The sequence below is a fragment of the Phacochoerus africanus genome, chromosome 2 (assembly GCF_016906955.1).
Source record: "Phacochoerus africanus isolate WHEZ1 chromosome 2, ROS_Pafr_v1, whole genome shotgun sequence".
Taxonomy (NCBI): Eukaryota; Metazoa; Chordata; class Mammalia; order Artiodactyla; family Suidae; genus Phacochoerus; species Phacochoerus africanus.
The window spans coordinates 269,351,616-269,375,178 of NC_062545.1; the positions used below are offsets into that span (position 1 = coordinate 269,351,616).

At 39.8% G+C, this 23,563-nt stretch overlaps 1 protein-coding gene across 1 annotated transcript in view; it reads right to left on the minus strand.

The window, feature by feature from the left end:
• The window catches only part of SCAI (suppressor of cancer cell invasion), a 151,502-nt gene that overhangs the window by 24,982 nt on the left and 102,957 nt on the right, over nt 1-23,563 (minus strand). Inside the window, exons 7-14 of the mRNA XM_047768385.1 lie at nt 15,992-16,088; nt 14,169-14,267; nt 13,777-13,929; nt 11,799-11,900; nt 11,105-11,206; nt 9,775-9,853; nt 7,461-7,560; nt 5,559-5,640 (exon numbers count right to left, since the gene is read on the minus strand). Of these exons, the coding sequence (XP_047624341.1) occupies nt 5,559-5,640; nt 7,461-7,560; nt 9,775-9,853; nt 11,105-11,206; nt 11,799-11,900; nt 13,777-13,929; nt 14,169-14,267; nt 15,992-16,088 (814 nt within the window). The remainder of the gene's footprint in view (nt 1-5,558; nt 5,641-7,460; nt 7,561-9,774; nt 9,854-11,104; nt 11,207-11,798; nt 11,901-13,776; nt 13,930-14,168; nt 14,268-15,991; nt 16,089-23,563) is intronic.

Below are 23,563 nucleotides of genomic sequence, written 5' to 3' on the forward strand. Positions count from 1 at the left end.
GATGTGGAAGAGGTCTAGAAATTCTGTCTTGGGCACGTGATGTTTGCAATCTCTATGAGCATTACCAAGTAGAGATGTGGAGTAGGTAGATTATGTTCAAGTCTGGGGTAACTGGGACAGGTCTGGGTTGGAGACATAAATGGGGACACAGTCAGCACAGAGATAGCAATCAAAGTAAAGAAATTACATAAGCGCAGCAAGGGAGCCAGGTTTAGTTGGAGAAGAAGAGGAGCAAGGATGGAGCCTCCAATGGGAGGGCAGAGTTTTCATGAGGAAAAACCAGAAGAGGAGACAGAGAAAATAAGCTGATGCCAGGCCTCTTTTGCCCCGAGGCAATCGAAAACTTGAATTTAGGTTTTAACCGCTTTATTCAATTCATGTGTTCTGGTTGCCCCTGTGGTATGCGGAAGTTCCCAGGCCAGGGACTGAACCACGCCACAGCAGCTACCTGAGCCACAGCAGTAACAACGCCAGGTTTTTTTTTTTTTTTTGTCTTTTTGCTATTTCTTGGGCTGCTCCCGCGGCATATGGAGATTCCCAGGCTAGGGGTCCAATCGGAGCTGTAGCCGCCAGCCTACGCCAGAGCCACAGCAACAAGGGATCCGAGCCGCGTCTGCAACCTACACCACAGCTCATGGCAATGCCAGATCCCCAACCCACAACGCCAGGTTTTTAACCCGCTGCACCACCGAGGAACTCCTTAAAGGCTTTAAACAGGGAAGGGGACAGAAGTCAGAGCTCTGCCTAAGATGGAAGTCTAAAAGAAAACCAGCCCTATTAAATTGGAATCCCAAGGGCTACAGCCTTAGCATAAGGATGAACCAAAACCAAATTTCGCACCTTCCTGCCCCTACCGACGACCACTCCTCAGAGAACTACAAGGAAATTTTTCTTGATGCAGAGCAGAACAGAGGCAAAGCAAACAAAAGAAATGAACCAGTCCTAAGGGTTTTAATTGTAAGCCAGCACTTTTGTGCATTTGCAGTCCAAATTCATACTGCCTATCCTCCAAACCTGGTCCCCAAGTGGCAATGCCTCCAGGCGTCCAGCAGAAGCAAATGCAGACCCTCTCTAGATGAAAGTACCAGCATTCTAGGGGTCACTGAATTTCCCCCACAAAGTTTTAAGGATAACAAGAAAGATCTAGTCAAAGAAAATCAGGCACATAAGGATACAAAAATAGCAAAGGGTGTCTTTAAGCAGCAAAAGTAGATTTCAGGTGTAAGAATTACCATATATATAATAAATAATATAATAAGCATGCTTATTAAGTTTAAACAATGAAGAACAAATGTGAAAACAGAAAACAAGGAACTAAGGGCAATGAATTATTTGAAAAAAAAAACTAGGAGTTCCCGTCGTGGCGCAGTGGTTAATGAATCCGACTAGGAACCATGAGGTTGCGGGTTTGGTCCCTGCCTTTGCTCGGTGGGTTAACGATCCGGCGTTGCCGTGAGCTGTGGTGTAGGTTGCAGACGCGGCTTGGATCCCGCGTTGCTGTGGCTCTGGTGTAGGCCGGTGGCTACAGCTCCGATTAGACCCCTAGCCTGGGAATCTCCATATGCCGCGGGAGCAGCCCAAGAAATAGCAAAAAGACGAAAAAAAAAAAAAAGAAAAAGAAAAAAAAACTAAACAGAACTTCCTGAAATGAAAACCATCACAACTAATATGACTCAATACATAAATGAATTTAATATCATGTTAGTCACAGCTGAAGAATGAATTTGGGAACTGAAAGCTAGATCAAAAGAAATTATCCAAATCTCAACCAGAGAAGCAAAAAGATGACAAACATAGAAGGGAAATCAAGAGACACGGACAACACAGTGAGAATGATATATGCCACAAAAGAAATAAAAGAGGAGCTGGGGGCACAGCCAAGATTTGCAGACAATGGCTGACAATTTTCTAGCAATAATGAAAAATTCCCACCTACCAATTTAAGAAGTTCAGCAAATCCCAACAGGTTAAACATAAAGAAATAAAACCTAGATATATCACAGTATAGCTGCAGAATGCCAAAAACAAAGAGATGATCTTTCAAAGTAGCAAGGAAGAAACGGAGTAAGGCTGACGGTCAGAGGAGCGCTTAGATAATCTTGTTATGATGGTAAATGCCTTCACAGTCCACAGCAATCTGCAGCCATCAGCCAGACACTCTAGGACAAGGCTGTTTAGATAAATATGATTGTTTTAACAAATGTGTATATTTTAGGCATGCTTATTGGCAGTGATCCAGCTCTGTCATAAATAATTAAATACTCAAAGGATTTTCTTCTTCCAAAGAAAAGAAAGCAGAACTGAAAGAAGTGTTGCCGAAAATGACAGGAATCTTTTGAACAACCTCGTGTTACTACGTTAAACAAAAAAAACAAAAAAACACCACAACCCACATTACTGCAGATAAGGCCTATTCCCTAATGGAAATTTGAGAGCCAAAATGTGGGCCATACTTGTTACATTATGGATCTTGGCATTTCAATCCCTCTCCTCTGAAATGAGGCTCAGGCTAGCATGAAAAGCTCTTCTTTTTCTGAATGTAGAAACAGCTTGGGCTTTGGGATAAGAAAGACTGCTGGAATCAATTAGCCAAGATACTTAACCTCCATAGGCAGCTTCTTCAACTATAAAATAAGGTAATAGTGCCTGTCTTTATTTAATCATTCAACGTATTTATTACAAATCTTTTAAGTGTGAAGTACTGGATATATAAAGATACAAATATAGGCAGATATGATCACACATAGACTTTAGGGAAAACACAGCATAATGCCAATAGAGATTTATATTCCATGCAGAACTGCTGAGTCAGCTCTATGAATATGACCAGACCATGAAGAAAGACCTGAAGACACTGACATCAGAGGTGCCCCAACTGAAGGCCCAGGCAGATCATCACACTGAGCAGTTCACTGTGACAAGACCCACGCAAAACCTCAGAGATTCCGACCACTTTGCTAGCTTCCACTTTTAAATCAAAGCAGACGAGCAAAAGTCATGAGACTCTGAGGAAAGTCTCTAAAATGAAATATGCAGAAAAAACACCAGAAAACATTCAGCGTGGAGGAAAGAGATACCATGTGAGGAGCATATTAAAAATGATCATTGATATTCTCCAAGGTAAGAGAAGATACTTCAACCAACATAAAAACCAATTATATATTTGCATGTATATATGTTTTACATGCACACATATACATCCGAATCTTTATGAAAGAAACGTGCTTTGTAAGTAAAGTAAATATCAAATACTTTCACATGTTAACACAGAAAACAGCACACTTGATGCAGAGGCATTAGACTTTTTTGTTTTGTTTTTTGTTTTTTGTCTTTTTGCTATTTCTTGGGCCGCTCCCGCGGCATATGGAGGTTCCCAGGCTAGGGGTCCAATCGGAGCTGTAGCTGCTGGCCTACTCCAGAGCCACAGCAACACAGGATTCGAGCTGTGTCTGCAACCTACACTACAGCTCATGGCAATGCCAGATTGTTAACCCACTGAGCAAGGGCAGGGACCAAACCCGCAACCTCATGGTTCCTAGTCGGATTCGTTAACCACTGCACCACCACGGGAACTCCAGCATTAGACATTTTTAAAAGACCAAATTGGTCTGCGTCACGCTGTGATTTGTCTATGACACATGGGCTCCCCATTTTTAATGCCTAAAGATCTGATATGTTTTCCTCACTTTAATCTTCTAGAGGAGCAATATTACGTGCCATCAAAAGCAAACAAACACAAAAATCTTTCAATTATTCCACTGTTATCCTGGTTAGCAGAGTTAAAATCTAGAGTTAAATCGCAATACAATCTGGCTCTGTTGCACAATGTGGATAGCGCTTTGGACTTCTCCAGAGTTAAATCACAATACATAATTTATAAACACGATGGCATTTTTTAAAAAATCCTTATCTAGGAGTTCCCGTCGTGGAGCAGTGGAAAAGAATACAACTAGAAACCGTGAGGTTGCAGGTTCGATCCCTGGTCTCGCTCAGTGGGTTAAGGATCTGGTGGCACCGTGAGCTGTGGTGTAGGCCGACAGCTGTAGCCCTGTTAGACCCCTTGACTGGGAACCTCCATATGCCATGGGCACGGCCCTAAAAAGCAAAAAAAAAAAAAAAATCACCATCTAATACTCATTCTACTCTCAAACACCACTCTGGAAATAGCAAGTATGCAATATGAATGACACTCTTGAGATTATAAAAGATGGGATCAAATGATGTCCAATTAAATTGAGAAAAATTAATAGATTGTTAAAATACTTTAAATGCCTGCTCTATCATAGTAAGCACCACACCTGACCTGGTGCATCAACATATTCTGTTACATCATTAAACTATAGCAAATGATTCCTTTTCACTGACAAAGGCACAGAATGTTTCTTTTGAATTCTGGGGAGACACTAAATGCCTGGGTTCTTTTGGTTTTATACCTTTAAATGGGGTAACCAATAAAACTTTTTCTTCAGTAGCTTTCCGCCCTCTCAAAAAGATTAAAAACAATAACATCCACGTGATTTAAGAAAGTACTCGGATAATTTTCCTAAAAATCAGAAGTTGTAATGTTAAACTTGACAAAATGGTAGCAGGAAACATGCGGAACAATTTAGGGTAAGTTGGAGGCTCTTGGAATTCAGACGTTAACTCTGAAAAGTAAAGTTAAGCATGAAAATTAGATGGAAAATGTGCTTGAAGTCAGCCCTCTTGGCTACCAAACATTTCTACTGCTCCCCTGAAATAAATCTATGAATAATGCTTCTCCATCTAATCATATGTACGCCCACAAGAGAAACAGTTCTAATTGGCAGATCTGTTTTTCCAGCATATTTCCACTAACAAAACACTCCGACCACATACGAAAGACTCCAAAAATTACGTTTTCATTTGCCCGTAAATGACTAGAGTTTGAATTCTAACGTTCAGCTTTAACGTATCTGGCTAATGCCATTCTTTAAATAATCATTAAAAACCAGTGCTTCAACAGCAAACTTTAAAACAATGGATTTTCACGTCAAATCCTTGTTATTTATTTCAGCATTCAGGTTCATCTTTTTTCACTTTCTATCAAAAATTGTAAAAATAAAAAAAGAATTAAGCGCAACTAAAACACCTTATGTTGATATTCAATGACTGTAACTATAGAACATGGGGTAGAAATTTCACTTCAACTACAGCAGCTCAGTGGGTAGAGGGGAAAAGTATGGATACTAGAAAATAAAATTTGCCCATATCCTTCTACCTCTACAATAAAGAAAATTATTCTGAGTTATAGAACAAAAATAAACCTCCCACCAGAGACCTTGGAAATCTTGAATTTTTTTGCCCGCAGGAGGATTTATTATTTTCCACTGAGTGTCCATTCATGCGTTTTCTTCTTGTTTCTATTCATAGCACCAGATCCTGACTAGCATGCATAACCTCAAAAGAAAAGAAAGACTAAATACAAATTGTGTAAAGTTGAGTTAAAGAAAGCAAAATAAAAAGGCGCATGTTCAGACGGGTTACCTTGGGGTGGCGTCATAATGTTGGACACATGCAGCAGCACTCGTGGAACTCACCTTATAGGCGACACTATTAGACGAGTCCACGATGATGAACAGGGGCTTCCTTGTGAAGGGGTAGAGATCTCCAGGATGAAGGCTGCGAAAACAACCGCAACAGTCACAGTGAATGACTGCATGACTCTATCGGCCACTTTCAGAAAGCTTATTTTCCACCTCTTGTTTTGTTCTGTTCTAAGGTATGTATTCTCTCCCTCTCTCTTTTTTTTTTTTGTCTTTTTGTCTTTTGAGGGCCGCACCCAGGGCACACGGAGGTTCCCAGACTAGGGGTCTAATCGGAGCTGTTGCCACCAACGTACGCCACAGCCACAGTAACGCCAGATCCAAGCCACGTCTGCGACCTACACCACAGCTCACGGCAACACTGGATCCTAAACCCACTGAGCGAGGCCAGGGATTGAACGCGCGACCTTATGGTTCCTAGTCGGATTCGCTTCCGCTGTGCCACAAGGGGAACCCCAGGTATGTATTCTTATTCCCACTTCACAGATGAGGACCCTAAGACTCAAAGAGTTTAAGAAACTTACTTGCCTAGAATTACCGTGTCTCATTTTCACCATAGCCATTGAGAGAAAAGCAAAGATTAATTAAGCAAAAGACACCCCCCTCCCCAAGTGTATTTACTGGGAAAGACAAATTAACAGTTTTGTTTTTTCCTTTTTAGGGTCACACCTGCAGCATATGGAAGTTCCCAAGCTACGGGTCAAATTGGAGCTGCAGTCGCTGGCCTACACCACAGCCACAACAACGCCAGATCTGAGCAGCATCTGCAACCTACACTACAGCTCACGGCAACCCCGGATCCCCAACCCACTGAGAGCAGGGCCAGGGATTAACCTGCATCCTCATGGATACCAGTCAGGTTCGTTAGCACTGAGTCCCAACGGGAACTCCAAAGTCTATATTTATTTTAAAGATTTTTAGTATTTCAAGCTATACTTTAATATTGTAGACCATATGCAGAGGCTCCCCTTTTGCTATTCTTGATGTTTCCTCTGGAACCTGCATTAGAAATCAGCTGGGTTGCTTGCTAAACATATAGATTCACTGGCCCACAGAAGACCACTGGACCCAAAGGCTAAAGTACGGTAACATGCATTTGAGATCACTGCTTAAGATCACAATTGTGGTGTGCGTGCTCCTTCCCAAGCCTTAGTGGACAATGTGTACATGTGTATAAATATGAATGTAAATGTAAACACATAAAACGATGTGTCAATGAGCACTATCATTAACCCCAATTTATTTCCAATACAGGCTTTGTAATATAAATAATTTATAATTAAGGTCAACTATGGTGGGAGTTGGGGGGGACCATTTGAAACATTTCCTTCTTTGCCCTCCCTCCCCTGTACTTTAACAAGGTGAGTTAATGTTTTTATGTAAAGTGCTATCAGAAATGCAGCTTCAAGTAAGTCCAGTTTCCTTTATAATTGGATTGCTCTCTCTCAGCTAGAGAAATTCTAGAGCCAATAACGGCCCAAGTAGTCCATGTGTTGAGCAAACCTTCATGGATGAAATCATAGAGCTAACTTCATTTATGCTATACCAGACCAACAGAGCTTTATGTTAAAAAGTTTTTATTGATATTAACATGTTTCATGTCCTGACGTATTATTTATTTATGTATATCTTTATAGTCTCCTCCAACTTGAAGGACCATATCGCCACTGCATGGGGCCTGACATATCATACTCAATAAAAAAATTTTAAAATAAATATTAGCCAAAAATTGCAATTGCCTAGGATGGTCAGAGCCTGAAATACTGCTGGAATCCAAATAAGTGTTAGTAGTCTGAGGGCACATTTCTAGCACTAGAGAAAAGTCCCCATTTCACTTAACATTGTATAAGGAAGAACTGTAATTTTTATAATAGAGGAAGACACCAGAATACATACCAGTGCATTTCCTTGTGGGATTGATTTCGTTTGAGGATGGCATCTCCATTTATAATATCCCGGTTACTATTAGTAAGTACCCCTCCAAAATCATAAGGACCTATAAAAACAAAGGGAAGAATCTAGACTTCAATCAGAGAGTAACATTGATCTAATGTTCAAATACAAAAGTACTGCATGAAACTCTCATATATACAAGTGGAGGTAAGGACATTTTTATGATTTTAAAATTTAACATTTTAGTTTAATGCAGCATTTAAATGATTTCAGCTTTTTGCCCGTTTCAACATTTTAAAAGATCATTTAATTATTTAGCAGCTTTTCGAACAGATTATAATGAGAAACAAAATAAGAAATCTACAGCATCCCATGATTCTGGTTTGTAAAAAAGGGATGGAAATCTGAGACGTTCAAAATGATCTTTTCATTTCGAGCAAAATTAAAATCTCAGGATTAACAAAATCACTTAAGAAAGTTGCAGAATGAAGTCCTGGTAATTTCTTAAGTATAATTTTAAGTGAGCCACTAACTGTGAAATACAGAGAAATTTTTTAATGTGAAATTCTCATTGACATAAACTTCATTTTTAAGAAAAGAATTGCCAACTATCAGTGTATGAAAAATCCATCATCATTGCTATTGTATCAACCACTGTAGTTCCGGTTTAGGAATTGGCCTTTTCCCACTGGTCCTATCAGCCAGTTAAACGCTTGTGTAAATGGAACAACGTGGAATGTTAGGAATAATCTCTCTCAAAGGACCATTCAGTTAGTACCTATGTTACTTCAAAAAAAAAGTAAAAAAGAAGCAGTCAGGATGCTGAGCTGGGGGGGCAGGGGGGTGGGGACCCAGAAAATGTGATTCAATAGTGTAAGTTAAAGATATGGAAGTAATTATTTACTTCCATATCTTTAGAATGAAATTACTAATTTCATTTCCAAAGAAACAGTTACAATTTTGCATTATTTTTTTCTTCTTATGGTTACACCTGCAGCATTACACCTAGCATGGAAGTTCCCTGGCTGGGAGTCGAATCAGAACTGCAGCCTATGCCAGAGCCACAGCAACGTGGGATCCAAGCTGCATCTTCGACCTAAGCCACAGCATGTGGCAATGATGGACCCTTAACCCACTGAGGCCAGGAATCGAACCCTCATCCTCGTGGACACTATGACAGGTTCTTAACCCGCTGAGCTACAACGGGAACTCCAATTTTGCATACTTTTATATTTTATTTATTTACTTTATTTTATTTTTACTTTTTGTCTTTTTGCCTTTTCTAGGGCTGCTCCCGCAGCACATAGAGATTCCCAGGCTAGGGGTCTAATCGGAGCTGTAGCCGCCAGCCTACACCAGAGCCACAGCAACTCAAGATCCGAGCCATGTCTGGGACCTACACCACAGCTTATGGCAACGCTGGAACCTCAACCCACTGAGCAAGGCCAGGGACCGAACCCGCAACCTCATGGTTTCTAGTTGGACTTGTTAACCACGGGAACTCCAATTCTGCATACTTTTAATGTTATATTTTATCCCTTTACAAAAATCACTGCAATGAAAACACAGAGTTGGTTTGTTTTCACTTTAACATTTTAAGAGGATCTGTAGGTCATGCAAGGAAGATGGCAGGGACATGCATTGTATAAAGGAATGCAAATTTCAACAAACAAATGAGGAGGAAAATGTTAAGGATGTTAAGAAAAATTTTTTGTCCAGATAAAAATTTAATTGCCTTCTTTAAACCAAGTTACGGATCTATTCTGACCAATCTCATTGATTGTGGACTCATATGTTCCGGACAGTTTTAAGTTTTATTCTGAAATAGCATCCCAATATTCTAAAGGTTGAATCCATAAAACCAGGGAAAGGACACAAAACAAAAATCATGTCAAGGACTTGAACTTTCACAGTTACAGAAGTGCACTGATTTCTACAAGACTTTTAGCCACAACGAAGCCACTGACCAGACTCCCTAACACACTAAAGGCTCAGAGAAATTCAATGATATAAACTAGATAATTAGACTTGGTCATTCCATATATATATCTACGTGTGTGTGCCTTTAATAAATCTGTTAGTGAGGCATGCCCAGGCTATGTGAATTTGCTGATGATTTTTGAATCCATGTAATAGTTCAGCAAATAAAGTAGACTGGGGTATCTGCAAGATTGCCAATTCAGCAAATAGACCCGCCTTTAAATTTGGAAGCCTCTCTAGAAAGCTTGAGATGGTCTGTGGGCTATGGGCCATTGCCTTGTAGAAAATAAAGAGAATTCAAGCCCTGCTCACGACAGGGAGCATTCCTTTATTGTACCTTCACTATCAGAACGACCTGTGGGGAAAACGCCAGTGGCTGACAGGTAAATCAGAAGCACGCTATTGGCAGGCAGCTCCTGAAATTAAAGAAAATCACATATACAAACAAACAGAAAACAGTTTTACCGAGAGTTCACGACATTTTAACTTTTTTTTTTTTTTTTTTTTGCTTTTTAGGGCCACATCTGAGGCATACGGAGGTTCTCAGGTGAGGGGTCTCATTGAAGCTGTAGCTGCCGGCCTACACCACAGCCACAGCAATGTCAGACCCGAGCCACGTCTACAACCTACACCACAGCTCACGGCAACACCAGATCCTTAACCTACTGAGCGAGGCCAGGGATCAAATCCACAACCTCATGGTTCCTAATTGGATTCGTTTCTGCTGTGCCATGACGAGAACTCCAGAGTTCATGACATCTTAATGTTGTGGGGAAATCAAGAACCTAATTTAACATGTTATGGTCTTTTCCAAACGGAAAGTCACTCTTGCTGGTTCCAACCTATAAGTGTCTACACAGCAAAGATTCGTCATTAATCCATAACTATTAATCCATAATTCATTACTAATCTGTAACTACTGCCAAAAGTTTTGAAGACATTCTCTGCTTCCCACCCCTATCACTTAGAGAATGTTCTCTGAAAAACTGAAAATGGAGACGTAAAGATTCTGACTATAGGTCTGAAAGACAAACTCGCATCCGTATCTTTCTCTGTATAAACTATGGGAGGAATTCCCGACTCATGTTTCTTTCAGATGGCCAGAAAGTTGCCCAAAGTTGCCTGAGCAGAGAACACGCCTATACAGTCTGCTCCTATTTTTTCAGTTCTGCACTGACTGCTGTATCTGTTTTAATAAGAAAAACCTGGAGGAAGGAGAATGAAAATGAATCAACATGGGAGTTCTTGTCGTGACTCAGCGGAAACGTATCTGACTAGTATCCATGAGGAGTCGGGTTTGATCCTTGGCCTCACTCAGTGGGTTAAGGATCCGGCCTTGCTGTGAGCTGTGGTGTAGGTCGGTAGCTGCAGCTCTGATCGACCCCTAGCCTGGGAACTTCCATATGACGTGGGCGCCGCCCTAAAAAGAAAAAAAAAAAAAGGAAGAAGAAAAGTAATCAGTATTATCATTAATTAGTGGTAGGGAACAGTCATAATATCCTAGGCAATTTCCATTCCAAACCAGCTATGATTAGGATACTCTAAAGGCAGTTTTCATTTTATTTTTCTTAAATTCCTGACTCAAATATTCAAGGAGAAGAGCGACACTCAAATTCCACTTAAGGCACACTTTTCCCACACAGTAAAAAGTATTGGATGATATATACCTTAAAAGATGCTGCTAAGAATGTGTACAGTTGGCTGAAGGTTGGTTTGTACAGCAGATACTTGTGGGGGTTTTCTCGTCTGGTAGGCTTATCAGCTGATTCCTATATTTACACACAGAAAACAATGCACATACCGTTGGTCTTCTGTACCCACAGGATCTGCATCCCTGGATTCACCCAAGCACAGACCAAAAGTATTTGGGGAAAAAAAATTCCAGAAAGTTCCAAAAAAGCAAATCTTGAATTTGTTGTGCACCAGCAACTATTTACATAGCATTTACTTGTATGTACAACTATTTGCATAGCATTTACATTGTATTAGGTGTTCTAAGTAGATTTTTAAACATACAGGAGGATGTGCATAGGTTATAGGTAAACACTATGCCATTTTCTGTAAGGAACTTGAGCATCTGTGGGTTCTGGTATTCACCGGGATCTTGGAACCAACCTCCTGATAGAGAGGGACTACTACACAAACTGGACCTGACAGATGAATTATCAATGCCTATTTTCACTCTCATCTGCATCACGTATCTTTTTTTATTCAACGCTATTATCATTATGCTTATCTATTTCTCTTGTGTCTCAGAGAATTCTTTATTCACACTCATGGCATTTGTTGGATGATGGCATTCCATGAGGAGCAGAAGCAGCAGGAGTGCTGCTAAAACTGTGAATGTAGGGAGAAGATCACCTGCATGCCTGGTTTATTCATCTGGGAAGCTAAATTCATTGGCTCCCTTTCCAGGGCTTGTAACATCCGGAACATGTCAACAGTTAGTTCACTGAACTTGACCTGCAAGGAAAACAAACCAGTATGCAGATCTTGAAGTATGTAATCATAGTGTTACTCTTGACTTTCAAGTGCACCTGATGACACTGGATATTTTATTCAGAAAAATTTCAAAAGACAGAAAGTTAAAACAAGTATACAGTGATGCCTATATGCTCAACATCTAGATCCTCTAACAGTAACATTTTTCTAGATTTGCTTTATCACATTTTTCTCCATCTATCAATACAGCTATTAATTAATCAATTTCCACAGGTTTTTTTACTTCTTTTTTTCTTTTTAGGGCCATACCCACAGCATACGGAAGTTCCCAGGCTAGGGGTCAAACTGCAGCTGCAGCTTCCACCTATGCCACAGCCACAGCAACTTGGGATCTGAGCCGCAGTGGCAACCTACACCACATCTCATGGCAACTCCGATCCTTAACCCACTGAGCAGGGCCAGGGATTGAACCTGCTGAGCTACAGAACTCCTCTACAGATATTTTTAAAGACAAAAAAGGAGGAGTTCCCGTTGTGGCTCAGAGGTGACAAACCCAACAAGTATCCATGAGGACAGCCTTGCTCAGTGGGTTAAGGATCCGGCGTTGCTGTGATCTGCAGTATAGGTCGAAGACATGGCTCGGATCTGGCTTTGTTGTGGCTGTGGAATAGGCCGGCAGCTACAGCTCCTATTCAACCCCTAGCCTGGAACTGCCATATGCCATAGGTGTGGCCCTTAAAAAAACCAGAGTCATATAAACGCAGAGACCTGCATTAGATCCTACAAAGCATGCTAACTTTTGGCAAAACAGCCAGGCTGAAATAGGCTGTGCCCATTTTAAAACCACTTCATGACATTTTAGCACTATATAATGTTTAAGACTGCATCCTTTTCTATTTTGAATAATACTTCCATAGAACTTCATGGAGGCAATATTTTAATTTAAATTAAGCTGTTTTAATTTAGTAATTTACAAATTAACAGCTATAAAAGCCAAAAATGGAGAATTACAAAAAAGATTTAAAACAACAAAAATGGAGTTCCCGTCGTGCGCAGTGGTTAACGAATCCGACTAGGAACCATGAGGTTGCGGGTTCGGTCCCTGCCCTTGCTCAGTGGGTTAACGATCCGGCGTTGCCGTGAGCTGTGGTGTAGGTTGCAGACGCGGCTTGGATCCCGAGTTGCTGTGGCTCTGGTGTAGGCCGGTGGCTACAGCTCCGATTGGACCCCTAGCCTGGGAACCTCCATATGCCGCAGGAGCGGCCCAAGAAATAGCAAAAAGACAAAAATAAATAAATAAATAAATAAATAAAACAAAAATGACAGACATGAGTGAAGGATCTAAAATTAAAATTTGCGCAAATAATGCGTATGGAAAAAATGTATTCACTGGTGACTTTTCCAATATCCTCTAATTTCCAGTAAATTACATTAAATCTTCTATGTCATGGGACTATTCTGCCATGAAAAAATATTTGAAATTTGCTTTTGACAAATGTATTCAAAAATAACTCCTCCCCCATTTTTCTCTGATTGTAAAAGTAGTATACAGATTTAGAAAGTTGTAAAGAAGAAAATAAAATGCACTTAAAATCCTGCCATTTAGAGATAAATCTTTTATGATATTGGTAAATTTCTTCCTTGTCTTTTCTTGTACATATATAGACATTTTAACATATAAGAAATAACTGTGTTTACAGAAGTCCCTAACAAGATTATTTTCACTTGCCAGGTCTGATTCAAAATCCTTTCTAAACCATTTAAAGGTCTGTAATCCAGTCCATAGGTGGACAGAACATAATGTTAGGGTATTTACAAGACAATAATAATTCCATAACAACCAAAAGTACTATTTCTCACAGTGAATTCTTAGCCTAATTCCCTCGTAATTCTTTACCTGGTTATTACAATTACCAATAATGAGTGCATCGGCCAGGGACAACTGCCCCACAATCATGCCCTGCTCCAGCAGTGGAGCTCCCGTTTCAGCAAGGCGATTGGATGTGATCACAATGGTATTATCATCATTTAATACCATAACAGGGTCCGCCTGCAGGAAAAAAAAAAAAAGCAGTAAGTAGTTGATGACCAAGACAAAATGTCAATATAAGAAGTTATAAATGTAATAAAATTCATTAAGTAATTAAAAAAAAGTTATTCCTGACAGAACATTGTAAATCAACTATAATAGAAAAATTCCTTCTTCTTGACACATACACACAGTAAAAATGTATACCGTACATGCATCTACTTACATCATTATGACAACCTTTCCTGTCAAAAACTGACCTCAATGAAAGCTGCTACTTCTTGAAGCACCAGGTTCCATTCCACTTGGTCTTCGGTGTTAAAGCGGTGAGTATAATCTTCAATTTCATCTGACAATTCCTGATTTTGCAATATCACAAAGAAAAATGGTTATAGAAAAAGCCTACAAAATAGACTGCTATATTGTACCATACTCCTGATAGAAGCTGATATCGTTAAGAAATTTGATCATTATCAATATACAGTCCCAATTATAACCAAAACAAAGCATGAAAATTACATGGACTTGCTTTGAAATCAACAACTCCAGAATGATACACATCAATAAGCTCTTCACAGATACCCAGAACGACCCATACCTGCTCAGGGCTCCATCAGCGGTGATTTTGTTAAAAGGAATTCTTAAAGGTAAGCCCCCCAAATTTTAACATTAAAAACAAAAACCAAAAAAACGAATACTGTTTAGCTGATTTCCTTTGGATTTATATCATACTGTTTCTTCTAGAGATAGTCTTATTAGTAACTGGGAACAAAGGAAGACAGAGGAAGACTTGTCAAAAGTAGCATGTTACACTGACTCCATTTGCAGTACACCTGAAAACAACACAATACTGTGCATTGACTACACTTCAACTTAAAAGAAAAACTAGCGTGTTATACTCGCACACCAAAAAATCAAGAATTGTGCCACTGAAACCACTAACTAAATACAGAGTGCAACCAGAATGCAGTATGTAATAATTAGAGATATTAAGTGAATCCAGGATGCAGTCCACTCTTAATCACCTGAATTAATGAAGGACAAAGTGATGCAGACATACTAAAGGGATGGAAAAACCAAAACTCATTCACAACATTTTTTTTTGTAAATGGCCTAACTTTCCAATTATTTTCACTCTTTTGTGTGTGTGTGTGTGGCTGTGCCTACAGCATGTGGACGTTCCCGGGCCAAGGATCAAAAGCATTCCACAGCTGTAACCAGAGCCGCAGCAGTGACAATGCCCAATCCTTAACCCACTGAGCCACAAGGGAACTCCCTAAATTATTTTCCTTAAACTAAATATTTTAACTTTTTTTTTTTTGTCTTTTTGCCTTTTCCAGGGATGCACCCGCAGCATATGGAGGTTCCCAGGCTAGGGGTCTAATAGGCGCTGTACCTGCTGGCCTTCACCAGAGCCACAGCAATGTGGGATCCGAGCCGCGTCTGCAACCTACACCACAGCTCATGGCAACACCAGATCCTTAACCCACTGAGCAAAGCCAGGGATCGAACCTGAAACCTCATGCTTCCTAGTCAGATTCGCTAGCCACTGAGCCACGACGGGAACTCCCTAAATATTTTAACTTTTGTTTTCATTTCCTAACCATTCACTGATGGGTGGTGAAAAGTAAAAAGAGCTGAAGGGACAAAAGAAAGAAATTAAGACAATTATCTCTGGTAAGTTTGTCTGAAATATGAGGAGAGGAGGGAAATGTTTTTATCATTCCCTTGTCAGAAGTTATCATACTCTGAAAGTTGTAATGATTTAGATATATCAAAATTATTTCAACCTTAAATCTGTTTTTAAAAGACAAAATTATCCATACACAATTAGAGTTTGGGATTTTAATTTTTTTTAAAGCCACACCCACATGGAACACAGAAATTCCAGGCCAGGAACTGAATCCGAGCCGCAGTTGCAACCTACACCACAGCTTCGACAATGCCAGACCCTCAAACCCACAGCAGTAGGCCAGGGTTTGAACTTGTGCCTCTGCAGCTACCCAATCCATCGTGGTCAGATTCTTAACCCACTGCACCACAGTGGGAACTCCTGATTTTAGTTATTTTAAAGTACACTTACCTTCACCAGATCCTTCACCACATCCATTTTGTTGAGCAGAAGACAAACTACTATAAATCTTGCATAGTATCTTAGCTTCTTAACTACCAATTCAGGTCTGTGGCAGACAAATAAGAAAAGAAAATACACTTTTTTGATTTTTTTCAACATTCCGATAGCTTTTAAACTTTTGATCCTATTTTGCACAAACATTTCTGCATATAACCTATAGTCTTTTCATGTAGTTCTGGCTCAGTGATCCACTGCATTGTTCATTCATATATATATACATGTGTATATATATATATATATATATATATATACACATGTATATATATATTTTTTTGTCTCTGTCTTTTTGGGGCCACGCCCATGGCATATGGAGATTCCCAGGCTAGGGGTCGAATCGGAGCTGTAGGCCTCTGGCCTATGCCACAGCCATAGCAATACCAGATATGAGCTGCGTCTGGGACCCATACCACAGCTCACGGCAACGCCAGATCCTTAACCCACTGAGTGAGGCCAGAGATTGAACCCGTGTCCTCATGGAGGCTCGTTGGGTTTGCTAACCGCTGAGCCATGATGGGAACTCCCTGTTCATTCATATATTAATTCATTCCACAAATATCTATTGAAATTTAGATGCATCAGGCACTATGCCAAGCACCAGAAATAGAATAATTTTTTTTAAAAAACTATAGACATGGTCCCTTCTTCACAGAACTTACAGACAGAAAAGCATTTAAAACGGAGAGGAGACAGATAAGTACGTAACCCGGTGGAATACATATTATAATGATAGGAGAAATAAAGGGTGATATCTGAACCCACAGGACTGGATCTTGGGTGAGGGAGGGAAGGCTTCCTAGAGAGAGAGTAATGTTAAGGTTAAGGTTATAAAGAAGAGTAGAAGACAACAGGCAGGAAAATGTCAGGTTAAAAGTTTTCCAGGGAGGCCTTTCTGTTTTGGAATCTTATTTTTCTGATGTTAATATAATCAAGCCAGTTTTCTTATGCTTCCTGTTTGTATGCCATACCTTTTTCTATCTCTCTACTTTCAAGTACCTGCGCCTCTTTGTACTTTAATGCATCTTTTGTAGACAACATATAGTTAGGTCTTGCTTTTTCATCCGCTTTGACAAACGCGGGCTCGGATACTCCGGTACAGACCATTTACATTTAGTCTCACTGTTGTTTGGGCCGGGCTTGCAATTCCCACCCTGCTGTTTTCGATTTGCCCCTTCCGTGTCCCTCTACTGCTCCTTTCTTGCTTTCTTCTCAGTTAATCAAATACATGGTACTGTTCTATTTTATATCCTCAATTGGTTTCCCACTTATCCTTTTTCATTACTCTTCTTTCAGTGGCTGCTTGGAGGAATAGCATACATCCTTAACTTATCGAAGGCTACTTATAATCTATACTGCACCTCTTCACGCCTGGCCCTTTATACTCATCTCTTTAACAATTCAAACTGGACATTTCAATTTCTACTTCCTGTACTCCGTATCCCACATTACATATAGAATAACCTTACAACGGTACATTTGTTGAGTGTTTCATAGTTTCCACAGCGAAAAATTTTTAAATCTCTTTCATCCAGGATTTACAAATGTGTCTACTAATTGATATATTGAGTTTTTTTTTTTTTCTGGCTCATTCTTAATTTTTAATGGAATTGCACTATGGTTAGACAACATGAGCTTAAAAAATTATTGAAATCTGTTTTGTGGCAAATATAAGTCAACTTCATAAAAGTTTCACATAAGCTTGAAAACTATGTGCACATAAGCTTGAAAACTTTGCTTACTGTTGTATGCAGTTTTGTGCACATAAGAACAAGTTTTTAGTTATGTTATTCAAACCTGGTTGTTCACCTTTTTGACATATAAATAAACTCTTCATGTATATTAGACCATTTATCAAGTTCTCCCTGAAAACATGCCACTTTTTTTGCTTTGTTTATTATTATGCTGCATTATTGGGCATATACAAGTTTTTTACTTTTGAGTTGTTTCTTTTATCACTATGAAGTAAAGCTCTATCCCTAATAATACTTTCTGCCTTAAATACAAATAATGTATACATAATAGGAGCAGTATTTCTTTCCTTTAATATCTGTCTCATTTTTTTTTTCTGCATACTTCATTATCTTTGGAGGATGTCTTGTAAACACTACATTACTGAACTTTTCTTAAGAAGGCATACTGATTGTCTCTGACTTTTCTCCAGGAAGTTTAGATCAATTTCATTTACTATGATTACCAACGTACTTGGACTCATTTCTACTGCATTATGTTATGCTATAATTATACTTTTGTATATGTAGTCCTTTCCTATCTTTTACTGTAATGGTCATAATTTTATTGTTCACTTTCTACCTTCTTCTACCTGTTTTGAAGTTACACCTTCTCCTTATGTTATTTAAAAATATTTTCTATTTTAATAAGCAATAATCCAAAAACTTATATGGAACCATAAAAGACCCAGAATTGCCAAAGCAATACTGAGGAACAAAAATCAAGTAGGAGGCATAGCCCTCCCAGGCTTCAGACAATATTACAAAGCTCCAGTAATCAAGACAGTGTGGTACTGGTATCAAAAGAGACCAATGGAACAGAATAGAGAACCAAGAAATAAACCCAGATACCCATGCTCAATTAATCTTCGACAAAGGAGGCAAGAATAGAAAATGGGGAAAAGACAGTCTCTTCAACATATGGTGCTAGAAAAACTGGACAGCTGCATGTAAATCAATGAAACTAGAACACACCCTCACACAAAAAACAAAAAAACAAAAAAAAAACAACCTCAAAATGGCTTAAAGACTTAAATATAAGACGAGACATCATAAAACTCCCAGGAGAGAACATAGGCAAGACATTCTCTGACATCAACTGTACAAATGTTTTTCTAGGTCAGTCTCACAAAGCAATGGAAATAAAAACAGAAATAAACCAATGGGACATAATCAAACTGACAAGCTTTTGCAAAGGAAACCATAAAAAAAAAAAAAGGACAATCTATAGAATGGGAGGAAGTAGTTTCAAATGATGCAACTGATAAAGGCTTTATCTCTAAAATATACAAACAACTTATACAACTCAACAGCAAAGAAACCAACAACCCACTTGAAAAATGGACAAAAAACCTGCATAGACATTTCTCCAAAGAAGATATACAGATGGCCAACAAGCATATGAAAAAATGCTCAACATCACTAATTATTAGAGAAATGCAAATCAAAACTACGAGGTACCACCTCACACCAGTCACAATGGCCATCATTAATAAGTCCACAAATAACAAATGCTGGAGAGGGTGTGGAGAAAAGGGGACCCTCCTTCACTGTTGGTGGGAATGTAAATTGGTAAAACCACTATGGAAAATAGTATGGAGGTACCTCAGAAAATAAATATAGAACTATCATATGACCTAGCAATCCCACTCCTGGGTATATGTCCAGAAAAAACTTCCACTGAAAAAGATACATGCCTCCCTATGTTCACCGAAGCACTATTCACAATAGCCAAGACATGGAAACAACCTAGATTTTCATCAACAGAGGAATGGATTAAGAAGATGCAGTATATATACACAATGGAATACTACTCAGACATAAAAACAAACAAAATGCCATTTGCAGCAACATGGATGGAACTAGAGACTCTCATTCTGAGTGAAGTAAGCCAGCAAGAAAAAGACATATACCATATGATATCACCTATATCTAGAATCTAATATACAGCACAAATGAACCTATCTACAGAAAAGAAACAAACTAATGAACATGGAGGAAGTTGGATGGACTAGGGGTTTGGGTTAGAAAATGCAAGCTATAGCATTTGTTTTTTGGGGTTTTGTTTATTTTTTGGTTTTTTGTTTTGTTTTGTTTTGTTTGGCTTTTTGCCATTCTCTTGGGCCGCTCCCACAGCATATGGAGGTTCCCAGGCTAGGGGTTGAATCGGAGCCGCAGCCGCAGGCCTACGGCCTACGCCACAGCCACAGCAACACAGGATCCGAGCTGCGTCTGCGACCTACACCACAGCTCACGGCAACGCCAGATCCTTAACCCACTGAGCAAGGCCTGGGATCGAACTCGCAACCTCATCGTTCCTAGTTGGATTCGTTAACCACTGAGTCACGACAGGAACTCCAAGCTATAGCATTTGGAAGGGATAAGTGATGAGATCCTGCTGTGTAGCACAGGGAACTATATCTAGTCACTTGTGATGGAACATGTTGGATGATAATGTGAGAAAAAGAATGTATGTATACGGATAACTGGTCACTTTGCTGTACAGCAGAAATTTTACAGAACATTGTAAATCAACTATAATAAAAATAATTTAAAAGTAATTTAATAAGCAAATTTTACTTTAAGCTTCTTTTGAACAATAAATGGATCTTATTAGCATGGTTTAATTCTTTCATCTTCTTTCTTCTTTCATGTTGTTATCTAGGATTTGGCCCTATTTTATCTTAATAACCTCAATTAGCCATAATTACAATGATTGTTATCTTATATAAAGTCCATGCTTTTTTAGGAAGCAAGGGGATAATTTATTCTCACCAGTCCTTGTATATCACCCCTTCCTTTTAGTTGCAATTTTCCTCTTCCTGAAGAAACCTTTAGTAGTTCTTTATGTCACCAAAACTGATCCCCCGCCCCAAGGCTGTCACAGCATGAGTCAGAGGGTTAATGTCCTGGGATTTCCCTCGCTTTCTTGACAGCTAAGCTGTTCAGGTAAAGGGATGATTGATCTCTTTCACTCAGCATTTCTAGGTGTTTTGAAGGCAGCATTTTAGATTATCTAGCTTGACACACTGTCAGAGTGGAAGTCAATGCGGAAGGAAGATTTGTAGGAGGATGATGTCATTCCATGCTTAAAATATTCATGAGGACAAAGCCTTTAAATTTTCTGAGGACAAAACAGGTTCTATGAATCTGTATGATAAGTTATACCACCACATAACATACACGACATGCACATATATTGAGCCTCGGATTGACAAACTTTCTGCAAATGACCAGACAGTAAGTATTTTAGGTATTGCAGGACAAATACAATGTCTGTGACATATTCACCTTTTCGTTGTTTACAACTTTTCAAAAATATAAAAGTGATTCTAAGCTACTAGATGCTACAGAAACAGGCCATAGTTTGCAGAGCCCTGTGTTAAATAAAAATACAGAAGTGAGTGCGTGCATTCTGTTTTGGGAACCACTGTGTTGAGCTGCAGCCGAGCACAGATGGAGTAAGTCAGTGCTGTCCACTCGCGTACAGGAGAGGCACTCCTATCAAGCCTGGAAACTTGAACGATGGTCCCTAGCCTTCCACCTGCTGCAGAAGGCGGAGTCATCCTATGAACCTCACTGGAAAAGGGCAACAGCAAGTCCTCCTCACAAGCACGATTGGGAACGCCAAGGTCTTCACGTTTAGATGTACATTTCCCACCATAAAAAAAACTTCAGGGAGTTCCCATCGTGGCTCAGCGGAAATACATCTGACTGGTATCCATGATCCCTGGCTTCGCTCAGTGGGTTACGGATGGGCGTTGCTGTGAGCTGCGGTGTAGGTCGCAGATGCAGCTCAGATACCGTGTTGCTGTGGCTGTGGCATAGGCCAGAGGCTATAGCTCTGATTAGACCTCTAGCCTGGGAACCTCCATATGCCACAGGTGTGGCCCTAAAAAGACAACAACAACAACAAGAAAACCACTTCAGTACTGTCACCACTGAAGCTGACATCATGATTCTCTTGACAGAGTTCTTCGGGCACTCAAGAACTGCAGCTTTGTCCAACTTGCCAGGCCCACTATTTGTGAGATGCTGATGACACTGTTGCCTGAGAAAGAGTTTTTCCAGGTGACTAATGGCAACACCTCCCCGCCCCCCAGGGTGCTTGGAAACGTCACCTTCTCTGGATCTAATTCTGAGCTAGGTTCAGCCCTAGTCATTTATGACTGTTGGCTTTGCAGCTCCTAGGACAAGTGGTTATGTACTAATGTCTCCTCCACTAGACAGGATGGACCCTTGGAACTGAGACATTGTGAGAGTTGTCTGGGTCTGGTGACAGGCAGTCACCCTGGTAGTTGCTGGAGTATATCACTCCTCCTGGCTTTGACACAATCTGTAGGTACTGAGACAATGCAGAGAGAACTTGACCTTGTGAGGAGAGATTTTTGTCTCTTAAAGCAACTGTGAAATTGTAAAATACTTTCTTACTTCATTTTAATCTACCAGCTGTTGATTCTAGTAGCTGTCACCAAGTGCTACCTTGACTGGCCCCCTGGCCCTGTGTGAACTAAGAAACAAAAAATCCTACCAACAACAAAAATCCTTCCTAAAGTGCAAGGAATGAGGTCAAGATTTTACATACTGGATTGTTCTTTGATTCTAAATTGGTGGCCTAAGGCAAGAGATTTTGTCATTCTAGTTCCAAATAATCCTACCTCTGTTCATCTGCCCTGCTCTAGGAGGCAGCACAGGAAAACAATTCCTATGTGTGGTGTTTGCTGTTAAGATAGAAAATTATTTTGAGGTTCCTGTTGTGGCTCAGAAGTAACAAACCTGACTAGTATCCATGAGGATGCGGGTTTCATCTCTGGCCCTGCTACGTGGGTGGAGGATCTGGTGTTGCCTGGGCTACGGTACAAGTCAAAAACTCGGCTCGGATCCCGCATTGCTGTGGCCTAGGCTGGCATCTGTGGCTCCAGTTTGACCCCTAGCCTGACAACTTCCATATGCCATGGGTGCAGACCTAAAGAGGCAAAAAAACAAAAAAGAAAGAAAGAAAGTAAATGATTCTAATAAATCAAATTGTTGGGTGTTAAGCCAAGGGACCTAAATCCAATTTCCCTTTGGCAAATTAGAGAATGCAGAAAAGTGAATTACATAAGGTATTTTGCCATTGCTTAAACTAGTTCTCTATGTATGTGTTTTTCATACACACTCTATGTATTTTTCATACTCCTAAAATGTTACATAGCCCTTTTACATTTTTAAAAGAGACATAATTTATCTCACCTAGAATTCAGACAAACTGCACAACATGAATATCAAAAATGGGGGGAGGGTGTTGGAGGGAAAATGTCTGTATTGAAAACATATGAAGCAAACCGTAAGAAAACCTGAAGGAAAAGGAACTGATGGAACTTCTGATAGAAGAATGAAGTGAGGCAGTGACAAAAAGACTCCGGGGTAAAAGGAAGAATTCAACATTTACGCACTTGTTTCAAGCCAAGTCCTCTACACAAGTCTGAACTAGATTTGCAAGGGAATGAAGGGAATTTACAGAAGTGGGACTTTCCCCAAAATGTAGCTACTTGGGCTGGAAAGCTTATGATGGCCAACCACAAAGTGTTCTCTAGAAAAACAGGTCAAAACTGCATTTTCTTTTATTGCTAAGAGAATATAATCTTTTCACTTATGTAACAACGGTGAGTTCTGTTGCTGGGAGTAGAGAGAATATTCAGATCTTTTGTTTTTCTTTCTAGGGCTGCACCTGAGGCATATGAAAGTTCCCGGGGCTAGGGGCCAAATCAGAGCTGAAGCTGCTGGCCTACATCACAGCCACAGCAACACCGGATCA